A 16,979-nucleotide genomic window follows, 5' to 3' on the forward strand; every position below is an offset into this window, starting at 1 on the left:
TTCTCACATGGTAAAATAATACCAAAATACAGCAGTCAATCCGAGCAAAAATAAAACAATGTGTGAAAAGGTTCCCCCCCCCCCCCCCCCAAATTCTCAAGGTCATTGTTTTGACGGTCGCATTAAAACACGGACTTTATTCTACAACGTCTATGCACTGACGGCCAATTTTCCATAGACTTCAATAGAGCACATTATTACACTGAAAATACAGCCGTATTTTTATCTCAAAATGTGTTTTTACTTTTTATTTTTTTAAATCAGATTTACATTTCTTAGTGGTTTGTTAATTCCCCTTACTTATAGAAGAGATATATATATATATATATATATATATATATATATATATATATATATATATATGAATAATTTCAGCTCTCAGTCAGCGGAAGTAGACTATAGCAATGACTTCAATTCTACTGAACTGATGAGTCAAGGTCTGACTATAATACTTTGAAAAATTAACATACCCTTAAAAAAAAAAGACCAACTATAAATATATGTATATTATATTGACCCTTATATACAGGATTAAAAATAAATGGTGAAAAAATTAAGAAGTCAACTTGAGGATTGTAAATATGTACAGTAGCCCGCCTCCAGAATGAAGGGTACTACCTATTGGAGGCAGCATGCCTACAAGCTAACGCTTGGCACTTTCATGAGCCTAGAAACATGAATAGGGAATTCTGGCACCGGACAGTAATTCTCTTCCTTCTGGCAGAGGAATAATTTTGCAAAAAGAAGAGAAAGAAAAAAAAGCATAAGGGCACAAAACTCCACATGCTTTTTCCACTCTCTTCAAGAAGAAATTACCCCTCCAGTTTCAAGAACTAAAAAAACAAAACAAAAAACACCCCCCACCAAAGATAGAATTCATGACTGTCCACATGACAATTTTATAGCCCCTGAGGAATCTCCAAATAACACAGACAGCAGGGAAGGAACATGCGTGTGTTTACACAGTATCATCTCTGCATGTAACAACCAGGAGATCAATGTTGTGTGACAGAGATTACTTCTCCCGCTATTGTGGGAACAGGATATCCTGGTTTCCTTTCAATGCTTTTAAGAACTGAAAATAAAATGGGACACATGTATAGTTATCCTTCCATACACACTGTATTCACTAACAAGCACCTTACAGGAAGTGAAGGGTTTTATTGATGTGACCTTATAATATGATGAAGTGTCAAACCAAAGGAAGACAACCGATAATCCAGAATTTAGAATCCAAGTAGTATTTACCTGCACTGTTAATTTTCTAGATGGGTAAAAAGTTGGGACTGTAGTGGGAAAGGAAAGGGGGATGGGTCTGTAAGGGTCCTTTTACACATGGGGCCCTGCAAGGACGCAAAAAAGCTGGTGGTGGTGGTAAGATCAGCGCTCGTTTGCAGTGCATTTACTAAGCATAATCAATCAAGTGGCCAGGCCACACAAATGATCCTTGCATTGTTCGTGCGGCAATGGCAACCGAATTATGTACATATGTGTGCTGTCAGCTTTCAGATCACACAAGCAGTGCATACATATCTAGTGCTCCACTGTGTCCCGCTGCTATATCTGTCAATCATTCTGGCAAGAGAGCAGTATGGGAGGAGCCAGGTAGTGGAATGCCGTCTCACACAGCAGGGCAGAAGGTAAGAACACACTGCATGTGTGATCGGGAAACTAACAGCACAGATATATGCATATCTGTGCTGTCAGTTTCCCTTTGATATCAACTGCACATCTCCCGTTTACACAGGGAGTTGTGCGGGCATTTGGGACAAATTTTAAAGCAGCACAAAAGATGCGACCAGCCGAGGACTTGCCGTTTCCCCACTCCTCAGCTGATGGCTGACCCTTTTTCAAGCAACTCTCCTGGACGATAATCAGCTGGTGTTGAAAATATAATAATAAATATCTAATCATAAAAAATAGCCTGATAAAAAAGGAAAAAAAATGTACTTTGCTCTGGGTTAGCATCTTAGACTATTTCCAATATGTTTTTTTGTGTGTGTGAGAGAGCTGGGGGGAGTTAGCTTAGTGTGGTTAGTGAAGTCACAGGATGCATACTTGCACAGATCACAAGCAAACATTTTCTACAATAGTCTGTACACACAAATATTCACACACTAGTACTAAAAACCATGGGGGACCTAGTGGATATCTCCTTCCAAGCCTAATATGGACAGATGGGGCCTCAGGCATGCAGGAAGTCAGGCAGAAATTCCTTAAATGCTTAAAAGTCATATTTGAATACTGCTGCGGTAAAACAACGTATAATCTGAAGTTTATGTAACCGGAGAAGCAAATCATCGGGTTCGCCACTAGCTCAGCTGACAGGATTGGATTACAATACGTGATTTCACTTAGGAAAGATTGCTTATGTGAGATAACTGGGGATTTCTTAGGACAAGCAGCAGAGCCAAGCCAAGAGACCACAATATATCACACATACTCTCAGAAGGCAAAAGCAGACAAAATACATTCTGGACGTGTCGCAGCAAACCAAACGGCACCAAATGCTATTTAATATGCTTTATTTATCGATTTAATTCTGTTTTGTGAATAGAGGTGACAACACAACATACTAATCCCTTTGAAGGGGTACTCCGGTGATTTTTTTCCTTTTAAAACAACTGGTTTCACCAAGTTACAAAGATTTGTAATTTACTTCTTTTCAAAAATCTGCTGTATGCCCTACAGGAAGTGGTGTATCCTTACTGCTACCTCTGTTCATGTCAGGAACTGTCCTGAGCAGCAAATCCCCATAGAAAACCTTTCCTGCTCTGGACAGTTTCTGACATGGACAGAGGTGGCAGCAGAGAGCACTGTCAGACTGGAAAGGATACACCACTTCCTGCAGGACATACAGCATTTCATAAGTACTGGAAGACTTGGGATTTTTAAATAGAAGTCATTTACAAATCTATAAAACTTTTTGAAAAAAGTTAAAGAAAAAAAAAAACAGGCTGGCGTACCCCTTTAACATAGGTGCCTAGCCCCCACATTTTTAATTAATTTAATTAATTTGAACAGGGAGTTACCTGGCTCATGTTTCATATTTACCTGAAGGGTTTGCTGTCTGGGTCTGTGTCCTTGAATCCCATTTCTTCCAGTTTGCAGCGCCTGTACAGCTCATAATGGCGGGCGTGAGTCTGCTCCCGTAAATCCTCCATGTTTACCCGTATCAACATTTCTCTCAGTTTTACAAAGTCACAGTGGTTCTCGTTCTCAACTGGACGATAAAAGAGAAGAAGTTTTATGACAACCCACTTCTAACACCATGCCAACACAAAGCAAAAGATTCCACCACCAATTCTGGCTCTGGTGTTCTCCATGGTAGTGGTGAGCGAACAGTTCGGAAGTTGTATCAGGTTTTTCCGAACAAGAGCGGTCAATATTTGGCCACCGGCGTCTACCTATGTCTGTACCAATGTTTTCCAAGACTCCATTTACGGAAGCCAACTCCAGACGCCGGTAGTAAAATGTTGAATGCTCGGGTCAGTAAAATAAAAACAAAATATGACAGTAAAACCGGTATTAAACACGGTCATATTTTGAAACTAATGTCCATGCAAAAATAGACGCTTGTACACACAAATATGCATTTTCGTATGTATGCACTGATTGAAATTTTTCAATAGACTTAAATGTAGCACATTATCAGATTTAAAATACGGCCACCTTTTACCCCTATTTTAATTTACTTTTACTGTGTGAACAAGGCCTTACAGTTGTATGCATTAGTTTAGGGGGAGATTTATCAAGCATGGTGCAAAGTGAAACTGGCTCTGTTGCCCCTAGCAACCAATCAGATTCCACCTTTCATTTTCTAAAGAGTCTGTGAGGAATGAAAGGTGGAATCTGATTGGTTGCTAAGGGCAACTGAGCCAGTTTCACTTTACACCATGTTCGATAAATCTCCCCCTTAGAGTACTGAGATGGAATGCCATATGTAATTTCACTTGGACTCTTATCTTGCAAAACCTACCCTGGACGATACCCCATGGATACTGCCTTGCCTTTGCCATTTTGTTGCCAATTTTAACTTCTTCTGTACTTCCCACAACGGCAAATGGAAGGTGTACCTAAAATAAAGTAACAATCAAGGATATTATGTTCAAAAACATCAATTTATTTAAACCACTGTATCATCATTGAGAGCCAATGTTATGACACAGATAAAAGGAAGAAAAGCAGCGGTCAAAAACACAGATTTATCAAGGCTGTGCCAGGTGTATGCTTAAAGTTTTTACACAAAGCACCCACTTTGCACAAAAATCTGTGAATATTTTCAAACATTCGCCTGGCACAGTCCTGTTCACCTAAAAGGCGGGCAGGGTGATGCAGCAAGGCGGGGAGGAGGCACAGACTCCTCCTACACATGACTTTTTAGGATTTATGTCATACTGGCAGGTTTAAATCATGGTGGGGTCGGGCCGCAGAAACAATCCTTGAATCGTTAACGTGGCCATGAAAAATGACAGCATGGATATGCATATATCAATGTTATCAGTTTCCAGATCCCACATGCAGTACATACTTACCATCAGTTCTGCTGTGACACATATGAAGACATATCAGTAACCAGGAGCTGACAGTGCCAGATCACACAGCAGCACAGATGGTAAGTATGCACTACATGTGTGATCTGGAAACTGATAGAACGAATATATACATTTCACTTTGCTATCGGCCGTGATGTGCAGCCGATAACAATAAATTTTAAAGTAGCACAGAAGAGGCAACAAGCCGAGGATCAGGAATTTTCCCGCTTCTTGGCTGATCTTTTACATAAGCCGATAATCAGCCGCAGGGGTACTTCTGGCAACCCTCCTCGCCTCCTCACCGTGTAAAAGGCTCGTTCCTTTTTAACTTTTAAAGTCAACAAGGATCGCTTACTAAAAGCAAGCAGGGTGTTTTTCTATTTTAAATAATCCCTTTTCTACAGCATCATGTTAGAAGGAGGGAGATATTAGAGAAAGTCATTTAAAATCCCTGTTAGCGTTTAGGTGTTATTTCCCAAGACGACAACAGCTTTATGTTTTTTTGCGAGAGCAGAATCTTCGTGAGACTGAGGTAGCAGCTGCTGTAGTGCTAGGGGAGTCCTAGAAGCCGTAGCATCACAGCAGTAGTGCTAATGTGACATGTGTGCCAGGAACCAGTACATGGTGTGAGTGTGCTGTGACATTACTCTAAACCTAGACACAAACACATGAAGAATGTCAGGCTATGTATGGGTGCCGGCAGGGCTGTGGAGTCGGAGTTGGAGATAGTTTTGGCTAGAGTCAGAGTTGGAGTCGGAAAAAAATGTACCGACTCCAGCTTTTAAAAAATGTAGAATTGAATTTTGATATGAATTTTACAAGTTTTGCTCATGAATATGTATTATGATCAACATTCTAATAGGACACTGCCCCTGTTAGATAAGGGTGGTCGGGGAAAAGTTGTCACTATTTGTCAGTTTGTTTCTCAGCTGGAAGAGTCCATTGTGTGGGGGGAGATCTGTGCTGTTCTCTTCCTGGATGCTGGATGACTGTATATGAGCAGCAGTGTAATATGAAGATATCCTGTGTAATATAGAGGAGGAGAAGACATAAGTAGTGTAGCAGTAACCTCTGTACTCAGTGTGGTGTTTTATCTCTGGGATTGTGTTTTTCTTCAGTGTTCTATGGCTGTGTGTGTATGCTATGGCTGCAGAAGGCTGTGTGTTTGTGTGTGTGCTATGGCTGCAGCAGGCTGTGTGTATGTGTGCTATGGCCGCAGCAAGCCGAGTGTGTGTGGTGTGCGCTATGGCTGCAGCAAGCTGTGTGTGTGTGTGCTATAGCTGCAGCAAGCTGTGTGTGTGTGTGTGTGTGTGTGTGCTATAGCTGCAGCAAGCTGTGTGTGTGTGTGTTTGTGTGTGTGTGTGTTTGTGTGTGCGCTATAGCTGCAGCAGGCTGTGTGGGTGTGTGTGTATGCTATAGCTGCAGCAGGCTGTGTGTGTGTGTGTGTGTGTATGCTATGACTGCAGCAGGCTGTGTGTGTGTGTGTGTGTGTGTGTGTATGCTATGGCTGCAGCAGGCTGTGTGTGTGTGTGTGTGTGTGTGTGTGCGTGCTATTGCGTGTCCCCACAGTGACCTTCTATATCACTGTGTGACCTCTATATCACTATGTGTGACCCCTCTCTATATCACTATGTGTGATCCCTCTCCATATCACTATGTGTGACCCCTCTCTATATCACTATGTGTGACCCCCTGTATATCACTATGGCTGACCTCTATATCACAGGGATCTGGCATTGTTAGCAGTGTTTCTTTAAGTATGGTGAATATTTAGTTAGAAACATAGAAAAGACCACCTGCTCCATCTAGTCTAGTTGTGAGTAGTTTAGGACATGGAGGCTGGAGACTGGCTGCATCCACTGCACACACAGGAGAATCTGCCTTATATACAGCATTCCTTTATTCACTCAGAAGTTGCCCCAGGATCATGTAGGACATTAGGGAGAAGCTGCGGAGCCAGTGTGATAAACAACCCCCCTGGTATATGAAGGAGCGGGAGTCGGAGTCGATCCTGATAAAATTCAGGAGTCGGAGTTGGAGCTGCGGCTTAACGACTCCACAGCCCTGGGTGCCAGGTGATGGTTTCCATCACTTTTTCAAATCTTGTTGTCAAAACAGCTGCAGCCTGAGGCTAAGTTTACACGCAGTAAAATAAAAGGAAAATACGGCTGTAATTTTGAGTGAAAAATACTGCCATATTTTTTATGTAATAATGTGTTCTAGCGAAGTCTATGGGGAATTGATAATCAGTCTGCACACAGAAAAGAACTGGGGTAAAAATAATAAACCTGCTCATTACTCACGGCCTGTTCTTGCAAAAAACTGCAGTTGGAAGCTTATAATAAAGTAATTAGTTGAACGATAACCTATAAGGGCTCTGACAATAACATCTGGATAAAACTGAAACTTACACTCATTGTTGCGTTGATCTCTGCCACCGTCTCCTCGTCGGTAGGAAACTGGTATATCTGCACTCCGTTGCTCACCAGCTCACTCATAATCTTGCTCTTGAATTTGTGCAGCTCGTTCTTGGCGATGGTGTCAGCTTTCGCAATAATTGGGATGATGTTCACCTAGAATTCAAAATAAAATGTTTAGCAAACGGAGCTATACCAAGTAACCTAAATGGAATGAGTGCAGTGGCTTCAACCCTGGGAAAAGCAAAAGCTTGTTTCTAGTAGATTTTCAGATATAAACATAACTGATTTACAGATAATTTCCCTGACTCCATGGTGGACATGTCCATTCACATCAGCTGCATGTGCACGTAACTTCTACAGCAGAAGAGTGGATAATCATAGTGCACTGTGCAGCCCTTTTACCAACACTCAATGACAAGACAACAAAAAAATGACAAGAAAGGGTGGGGGTGGGGTTAAAGGGGTACTTATAAAGTTATATAGATTTGTAATTTTCTTCTACTTAAAAATCTCAAGTCTTCCAGTATTTATCAACTGTTGTATGTCCTGCAGGAAGTGGTGTATTCTTTCCAGTCTGACACAGTGCTCTCTGCTGCCACCTCTGTCCATGTCAGAAACTGTCCTGAGCAGTAGCAAATCCTCATAGAAAACCTCTATTGTTCTGGACAGTTCCTGACATGTACAGAGGCGGCAGCAGAGAGCACAGTGTCAGACTGGGAAGAATACATAATTTCCTGCAGGACATACAGCAGCTGATAAGTACTGGAAGACTGGAGTTTTTTTTTTACATAGAAGTAAACTACCAACCTGTATAACTTTCTGACACTAGTTGACTGGAACCTGCTGTCATTTGGGAGCCATGGAATACAGTCTAAGTGTGTACTCATTTTTTTTTAGTATATAGTGCTTAGTGTATTCATTACTCTTCCAGTGGTTTATATCACAGCAAAAACATTGATCAAGTGCATCTATTTCAGTGCAACATTTTAACATAAAATGGTCTTTTGAAGAAACTGCAGCGCGGCACCACAACAGAGGCACTGGAAGGTAAGCAGTGACTGTTAAATCAAAATAATTTTCTGATATCTTGTGAGATCATTAAGATTTAACCTACTTTTTACATTGTATGTGAACAATTTTTGAAGACAGATCTACAAAAATCCACATAACAGCAGATAGATGTACTTTGTTCCTTCTTGAAGGGGTACTTCGGCGACTTTTTTTTTCTGTCAAATCAACTGGCTTCAGAAAGTTGTATAGATTTGTAAATTACTTCTATTTTAAAATCTCCAGTCTTCCAGTACTTATCAGCTGATGTATGCCCTGCAGGAAGTGGTGTATTCTTTTAAAGGAGAAGTCCTGCAACATTTTTTATTAAAGTATTGTATTTCCCCACTAAAGTTATACAAATCACCAATATACACTTATTATGGGAAATGCACATAAAGTGCTTTTACCCTGCACTTACTACTGCATCAAGGCTTCACTTCCTGGATAAAATGGTGATGTCACGACCAGAGCTGTGCAGGCTGTGGCTACTGGAGAAGATGATGGCAGAGGGATGCTCAGTGTCCCTCCAGTTCCCTGTGTCCCCCTGCCATCATCCTCTCCAGCAGCCACAGCTCGCACATCTCTGGGAGTCGGGTCGTGACATCACCATTTTATCCAGGAAGTGAAGCCTTGATGCAGTAGTAAGTGCAGGGAAAAAGCACTTTATGTGCATTTCCCATAAGTGTATATTGGTGATTTGTATAACTTTTGGGGGGAAATACAATACTTTAATAAAAATTTTTGCCGGACTTCTGCTTTTAGTCTGACACAATGTTCTCTGCTGCCATCTCTGTCCATGTCAGGAACTGTTTAGAGCAGGAGAAAATCCCCATTAAAAAAAACTCTCGTTTTCTGGACAGTTTCTGTCTTGAAAAGAGGTGGCAGCAGAGAGCACTGTGTAAGACTGGGAAGAAAAATCCACATCATTCAGGACATACAGCAGCTGATAACGTTGGGAGGACTTGAAATTTTTAAATAGAAGTTAATTACAAATCTTTACAGGTTTCTGAAACCAGTTGATTTGAAAGAAAAAAAAGAATGCCAGAGTACCCCTTTAAGGCTCAGCAAGTACAAGAATTCTGAAAGGAAATGTGGTGCCGTCATTCATATAACAAAGCAGGAAACAAGTCCAATGTTCTCATCCTCCCCTACAGAAAAGTTCTACGTAGTGTCACCAGTCTAAAAATAATAAACCACTGTTGGATAAAGGTTCCCGCAATTAGATGCTTTCTGGCATTCTCAAAAGGGGAATTTTCCTGACTCGTAAAAAAATATATATATATACAGAAATTCAGAATTTCACTTATCTATCTCATTAACTTCTTCTAAAATCAACACGTAGGCTTAAAGTTAAACCACACCATAATGAATAAGAGGAACAATGAGAAAATGAAGTCATTTCTCTTATATTGCCTTATGGACATATATAGGGCTGCTGAAAAAGAAATATATGTGGGATTGTTGTTGTTTTTTTCCCATTAGTTTTAACATAGTGAAGAGGACAATAAACATAACATCTAAACAAATTAGGTTTAGGCTGGGTTCACACTACATTTTTGTGCAAAAAAAAAAAAACAAAAACCTTTTTCCATTGACTTCAATTATTTTCATTCATTTTTTGCAAAGAAAAAAAAAAACGGATTGCAAAAACGTTGTGTGAACACAGCCTTACAGGTCATCATTTCTCCTCACATGGAGGGGGTCCAGAAATAAACTGTGCATTTTCAAACCGATAGTCAAAGAAACTATGGGGGACATTTATCACACATGGTGTAAAGTGATACTAGCTCAGTTGCCCCTAGCAACCAATCAGATTCCACCTTTTGTTCCTCAGACTCTTTGGAAAATAAAAGGTGGAATCTGATTGGTTGCTAGGGGCAACTGAGCCAGTTTCACTTAACACAATGTTTGATACATCTCCCCCTATGTCTTAACTGAACATGATGGTTACATGCCAGTCCCATGCAACAAATTAAGAAGCTAGAGCGTCCCTGACAGTTCTATAGTTTGATACTGTATATGCTGCTTGTGGATTTGCACTCCATACCCCTCCCCCCCCACTTCCTAGTTTTGGCTTGAGTTGGAAAAAATGTACCTGCATCCACTGCACACACACAGGAGAATCTGCTTTCTATCTTTCCTGATCCCCTCAGAAGTCGCCCCAGGATCATGTAGGACATTAGGGAGAAGCTGCTGAGCCAGTGTTATAGATAACTGCCCTGGTATCTGACTGGCCATTTATGAAGGAGCAGGAGTCGGAGTCGGTCCAGATAAAATTCAGGAGTCGGAGCTGCGGCTTACCGACTCCACAGCCCTGCACGAGGTCATAACATTTTATTAGGCTGGGTCTAATGTTTGTGACCAAGGTAGTGTACCTCACCCATTTATCCTGCACAATTGATATTAAAGGGAACCTGTCACCCCCCGTGGCGGGGTGACAGGCTCCCGACCCCCCTATACTTACCTAATCCCGCCGGGTCCCGCTTCTGGAGGTGGTCGGGTGATGAAGATCTCAGCCGCTGAGAAAGGAGTCCAACGCTCATAGAGAATGACGGAGCGCTGGACTCTCCTGTCATTCTCTATGGGTGTTGGACTCATCTCTCAGCGCGCGCGCCGGGCTGCAGCGGCTGAGATCTTCATCACCTGACCACCTTCAGAAGCGGGACCCGGCGGGATTAGGTAAGTATAGGGGGCTCTAACGGGGGTCGGGAGCCTGTCACCCCGGGACGGGGGGGTGAGAGGTTCCCTTTAAAGCAAATCTATACTGAGCTCTGACCCCCCACCAACCACTGGTACCATTATGTAGCTTTAATGGCTGGTGCCGGGGTCTGTTTTCCTCCTGGTGTTGGCATTTCGGTAAAAAAAAAATCTTTTATTTAGGCAGCGTGTGGTCAAAGAGGCAGGGCCTACAGCATCTGTGCCCTAGACTTGCAGTGCCTTCTTCTTGCTGCCTGCCTTACCCGCCCCAGGGGCATAGCTAAAGAGAAGAAGGGTGGGCAGCAAGAAAAGAGAGGCGCTGCTGGCCTAGGACACGGATGCTTTAGGCTCCTTCCAACACTGGGAGGAAAACGGACCCTATCATCAGCCATGGATTCATTTAAAGCGACTCTGTACCCACAATATGACCTCCCCAAACCGCTTGTACCTTCAGATAGCTTCTTTTAATCCAAGATCTGTCTTGCGATCCGTTCGGCAGGTGATGCAGTTATTGTCCTAAAAAACAACTTCTATACTGGCAGCCTGGTGCCCAACGGCCGGGGCTTAGATTGTGTATACATTAGGCTGGCACAACCTCTCTGTCCCTCCTAATCATTAGGAATGCTCCAGGCAGATTGTCTCCTACTTGTCAGATGTGTGAATACTAAACATGGGCTGGATAGTTAGGGCACCTGTGCAACGCTCAGGAGAAAATGTTCCAGTGGCATTCCTAATGATGAGGAGGGCGGGAAGGAGGGACGGAGAAGGTGTGCCAGCCTAATGCATACACAATCTAGGCCACGGCCATTGGGCACGGGGCTGCCAGTTTAAAAGTTGTTTTTTGGACAATAACTGCATCACCTGCCGAATGGACCGCAGGACAGATCTTGGATTAAAAGCAGCTATTCGAAGATACAAGTGGTTTGGGGGGGGGGGGGGGGGGTCAGATTGTGGGTACAGAGTCGCTTTAAGCTACATAATGGTACCGGCGGTTCGGTGGTTTAGTGGGGGTTAGAGACTCAGTATAGATTTGCTTTAATTGAAAGGGGTTGAATTGTACTTCCCTGCACAGTGGGTAGAGGGGACGCTCTTACAAAACAGCTGGTTTCATTTTGCCATTAATGGGTGATAGGGGTAGAACAGTGTGGGGGGTAACCTCTGTTCGAGAGGGTGGCTTCCCCCCCCCCCCCACCCTTTTTAATCAGAGAAAAAGAAAAAAAAAAACATCTCTCAAATACAAATAGGAAAAAAACAAGTCTGACAATGTTCCCTCCTATTTAACATGGATACAAGCTCTATGCACAGTGTGTTGTAGACACGGGGGCTCAGCACCCAGTTCCCATAGAAACCATTCACTGCGCTTCACACTCTGGATGCAGCTTCATCACATATCGTTTAGCTATAGTTACTTTTCACTGCGCCAATGTAGCTGCATGTGCAGTGTATTTATATCTCTGCTGATCACTGCGGGCACATGTGTCCTCTCCACCCCCTCCTGCAGTCTAGATTACTATGGCACATTGTCATGTTCTTAACTCTTTACTTGTTTTCAAAGTTCTCTTGGTGTTTTATCATTCGTTCTATAATTTATTATTGCTTTTGTTTTTACCTATGCATTCTGTTACAACTTTACCTATTCGTTTCAGCCATTTGTCAAAGGACTTTCTATATGCATTTCATCAGTTGACAAAACACACACACATTTATATCTCTATATAATAAAAATATTACATGTCGGGACTGCTACAAGTGGTATGTATTTATTTGTTGAGTAGAACTGCGCAGATCTCATTGTTATTCCATAGGGCAGGATCCAGTAAGTGAATGTACCAGCAAGTAGATTGCTTTTAGTTTTTTACATGAATAGATCTGCGCTGGCACTGGGATACTGGCGCCTCAGTACTTTTTCATTGAACCGGCGTCCGGTTCCTGCGCACGGTGCCAGTCTATTCAGGCGGACCCCCTCTTCCGTGACACAGCTCCATTAGAATCAATAGAGCCGCATCACAGAAGGGAGGGAAGATCGTCACACTGGGGAAGAGACCAACGCTGTGCTTGGGAACAGGAATCAGTTCAAAAAGACAACCGCTGAACTGGCATTCCATTGCTGGCGCCAATCCCTTTAAGTAAAAAACTTAATGCAATCTACCTGATGGTACAATCGCTTTAAACATGGGAAACTATGTGACAGATCCCCCTGAGTGGTATCTATCGTAAGCTTACATCAGAGGTACGTGTTGGCTGGTGCCTTTAAGGAGTTATCCAGTGGTACAAAAACATGGCCACTTTCTTCCAGAGACAGCACCAGTCTCCAGTTCAGGTGTGGTTGGCAATTAAGCTCTATTCGCTTCTATGGAACAGAGTTAAAAAACCTGCACGCAAACTGGAGACAAAAGTGGTGCTGGCTGTGTCAGTACACTGGCATGAATGTTCAAACAGTATCAGTGCTCCGGATATCATAAATATTCATGATGCTGGGAGCTCCGAGGTCCAGTCCACAGAACACCGTCGGTGCACAGACATATTTCCGCGGACGTGTGCATTAGCCCTTAGGCAGCCATATAAGCCTTAGTTACCAGGCACCGGGACCCATCATTAAAAATAGATTTTTTTTTTTAAATTGACGCCCTGCCAGAGACTGTAGGGCATAGCGTCAGAGCTGTGCCCGGTTCACACTCCATCAGGGAGGAGATTGGTTCCCTTTAAGGGTTTGTGGTGTTTACTGGAAAATAATTTCTCCATGCGATTATTTGCATCTGATCTCTGTACTCTGGTGTGTTCTATCACATTATAAAACAGTTGTGCGTAATTTAGTGTCATTTTGTGAATACATGTAAGTCAATATGGCTTAGTCACGTCCAGTACCTTGCTATCGAGCTTTTTCATTGTGACCAGGTCCAGAGATTTTAATGAATGGCCAGTGGGGGCGATGAAGTATAGGCAGGCATGAATCCTCGTATCATGGTAGTTGAAAAGCGATCTTTTGATTTTCAGCTCTTCTTGTAGGTAGGCCTCAAACTGTGCATCAATGTACTCCACAATGGGCCGGTAACTGAAATGACACAGAACACTATATTAGTTGTGTTGTTTGCCTTCCTGACCCTAAGAAAGAGACAAAAGTCACCACACAGACAGATCTATTGCACAGCTCATTTATTGAAATTCAATTCTACTCTCAAAAGATACCGACAAAGCAATGAACATTTTTTAAAGTTCATCTGCATCATCAAGGAATAGTTTAGAGGGGCACCCCGGCGATTTTTATTTTCTTTCAAATTAACTGGTTTCTAAATAAAAGTAAATTACAAATCTATGTAACTTAATGAAATCTCCAATCTTCCAGTAGTTATCAGTTGCTGTATGTCCTGCATGAAGTGGTGTATTCTTTCCAGTCTGACACAATGCTCTCTGCTGCCACCTCTGTCCATGTCAGGAACTGTCCAGAGCAGGAGAATATCCCCATAGAAAACCTTTTCTGTTTTAGTCAGTTCCTGAAATTTAGAGAGATGGCAGCAGAGAGCACTATATCAGACTGGAAAGAATACACCACTTCCTGCGGGACATACAGCAGCTAATAAGCACTGGAAGACTTGAGATTTTTATTTTTAAATAGAGTAATTTATGAATTTATATAAAACTTTCTGACACCAGTTGATTTGAAACTTTTGTTTTCCAGAGTACCCCTTTAAGTATAGCTGTTATGTTACAGAACAGAATATGTGGCAAAACAAGTCCATTATGGTTGAGGGTGTATCCTTTAACCCCACTATTTGCTCCTCTTCGGCTTACAAATGTTGGAAATTACTCAGCACTGCTGTCAGCACTCTTCTATAGAATTTCTATCATAGTTACATAATTGAGGAAACCCATTAGATGCTTCCTGGGAAGAAAGAGCAAGTTTCTAAGAATAATCGTCTCTTTATCCCTAATGAGAAGAAATCTGAGAAACATAGTAAATTACACGTACATTTACACACACACTTTAGTATCTGTTTGGGTGAGCATGAAATAAATGAACTGTTATATCTCCCATCCCACAGTATACTTAGAAATCTCGGAGCCTGTCTCAAGTAGTAACACCACCATGTATGACTAAAATCAACATGCACCAAGGCTTATATAGGCAGAAAGGTGGTTTGAAGAATAAAATTTATAAACAATTTTTCAGACCACACATTATTTGTTGTGGTTTGATAAATTAAAGGAGTTATTTAAAAAAAAACATATATACTGCTGTAGATGGCATGAAAGTAAAAAAGACACATACTCACCTTCCGGGTCTCCCGCTTTGATGTCACTCAGTCCACTGCAGCACCAACTACTTTCTGGACAAGTTGTTCACTGCAGTGACAGCCTGCTGAGCCAATAACTGACTGCAGCAATGTCTCACCTCTCAGTGATTGGCTGAGTGCGCTGTCACTGCAGTAAAGTTTGCGTCAGAAGTATGGAGGGGATTAGCTGTGGGGAACAGGATGATGTAACAGCGGGAGCCCTGGGGATAGAGGTAGGCAAGTATGTTTTTTTTTCATGCCGCCCCAGGAGTATATTAAAGGGATACAGCCATCTAGGACACTTACAATATGCCTTAAGTGTCCCGTAGATGTGGTTCTCAGCCCTCCATCTTTGGATCTTGGGCTCTCTAGCCCCTTCCAGCCTGCTTGTGGCAACTAAAGATGGTCAAAAAGTTGAAAACAACCAAACCCTGCAAATTATTCAATTTGCATACCATTGACTTATCCTGTAGCTATGCCATAAGTGGAGTATACACTTTGAGTATTTACATTACGCCTTTAAGTTTAGATGTAGCTTAGCTCTGTAAATATGTTATTATTGCATTTTATACCAGGGGCACAATGTATTCTACTAGAAAGTTCACAAGTGCCAATTTTAAGTAAAAAAATAATGTAAATTAAAAGTCTACAGTCAATGCTGCAGAGCTTTGAAATATTCATCTTTTCCTGTCCAGACTTCCTTATGGACTCTCTATTTCAACAGACAGGACCCCATGGGAGTGCAAAGTGAAAGATCAGCTTTTGAATAATCACAATTATTTTGTGCATATTACAGCGACATTTGTGATAAAATGGGTAACTGAAGGCTCAAATATCACGCATATGAACAGACTACAGTTTATTGTTTTTCTTTATGGAAGGGGTACTCTGGAGGAAAAAAATACTTAGCTGCTGTATGTCCTGCAGGAAGTTGTGTATTCTCTCCAGTCTGACACAGTGCTCTCTGCTGCCACCTCTGTCCATGTCAGGAACTGTCCAGGGCAGTAGCAAATCCCCCCAGGAAGCCTCTTCTGCCCTGGACAGTTCCTGACATGGACAGAGGTGGCAGCAGAGAGCACTGTGTCAGACTGGAGAGAATACACCACTTCCTGTAGGACATACAGTAGCTGATAAGTAGTGGAAGACTTGAGATTGTTTAAACAGAAGTAATTTACAAAACTACATAACTTTCTCAAACAAGTTGATTTTAGCATTTTTTTTCCAGAGTACCCCTTTAAGATCTCATGCGTAAGGATGTGTCCCCAATGTGTCCCCCAGTTGTTTGAGCTTCATTTAGTTTGGCTTCTTACCAAAACCACTAGTGGGTCCAATGCACAGAAAAGGTGCAAATGTTTCCATTGTAGCTTTTATCTGTGTAGACTCATGGTCAGTAGAGTGACCAACTTTACTCCGCATACAGCAGGTTTATCTGCATCATTAGAAACACTAAAAAGATATGAACATACTAGAAAAGCTGTTGGCACAATACCAGTCCACTGCCAGTCATCCCACCAATAGGAGCCAGTTCTATCCTCCTCTAGTTTTTTAACTAGAAAATATCCAATCAAAACCGACTTCCACACAGGCCCGAAAAGAGCCCAGGAAGGGAGAAGTCTTCAGTGAAATGACTATTTTTATGAACAGACCAAATATAAAAATATACTGCACTTGTGATATCAGCGAAGCTCCTGAACCATGCCTGAGGAAAAACTCTAGGGTATCGCCACCATATTATGGCTTCGTCAGGACATGGTGGCGATACCCGTGCAGTTTTCTCCTCCACTACTACATGGGGACATAGACTTAGCAGGTGGGATTTTGTCAGTATTGCATGTGATATCATTTGAATTTTTTTGTTATATACCATTATGCATTTTCTGACGATTTGCTCTATCGTCCTCTTAGGTAAAGGCTTGCATGTGGCAAGACTTGTGGTAGTGTAGCACAGCCTGCATTATGAGGCTGCTGCCGTTCATACCATTTTAATTGCTTTTATCATTTCTTTT

The 16,979-nt window shown here is 42.0% G+C and overlaps 1 protein-coding gene across 2 annotated transcripts in view; it reads right to left on the minus strand.

Annotated features, from left to right (window-relative positions):
* SEPTIN11 (septin 11) overlaps nucleotides 1-16,979 on the minus strand; it is an 86,889-nt gene that overhangs the window by 25,205 nt on the left and 44,705 nt on the right. For both annotated transcript variants that reach the window (XM_069978171.1, XM_069978170.1), the window contains exons 4-7: nucleotides 13,568-13,754; nucleotides 6,947-7,108; nucleotides 3,980-4,076; nucleotides 3,055-3,223 (exon numbers count right to left, since the gene is read on the minus strand). In XM_069978171.1, the coding sequence (XP_069834272.1) occupies nucleotides 3,055-3,223; nucleotides 3,980-4,076; nucleotides 6,947-7,108; nucleotides 13,568-13,754 (615 nt within the window). The remainder of the gene's footprint in view (nucleotides 1-3,054; nucleotides 3,224-3,979; nucleotides 4,077-6,946; nucleotides 7,109-13,567; nucleotides 13,755-16,979) is intronic.

The sequence above is a fragment of the Dendropsophus ebraccatus genome, chromosome 7, assembly GCF_027789765.1.
Source record: "Dendropsophus ebraccatus isolate aDenEbr1 chromosome 7, aDenEbr1.pat, whole genome shotgun sequence".
Classification (NCBI taxonomy): domain Eukaryota; kingdom Metazoa; phylum Chordata; class Amphibia; order Anura; family Hylidae; genus Dendropsophus; species Dendropsophus ebraccatus.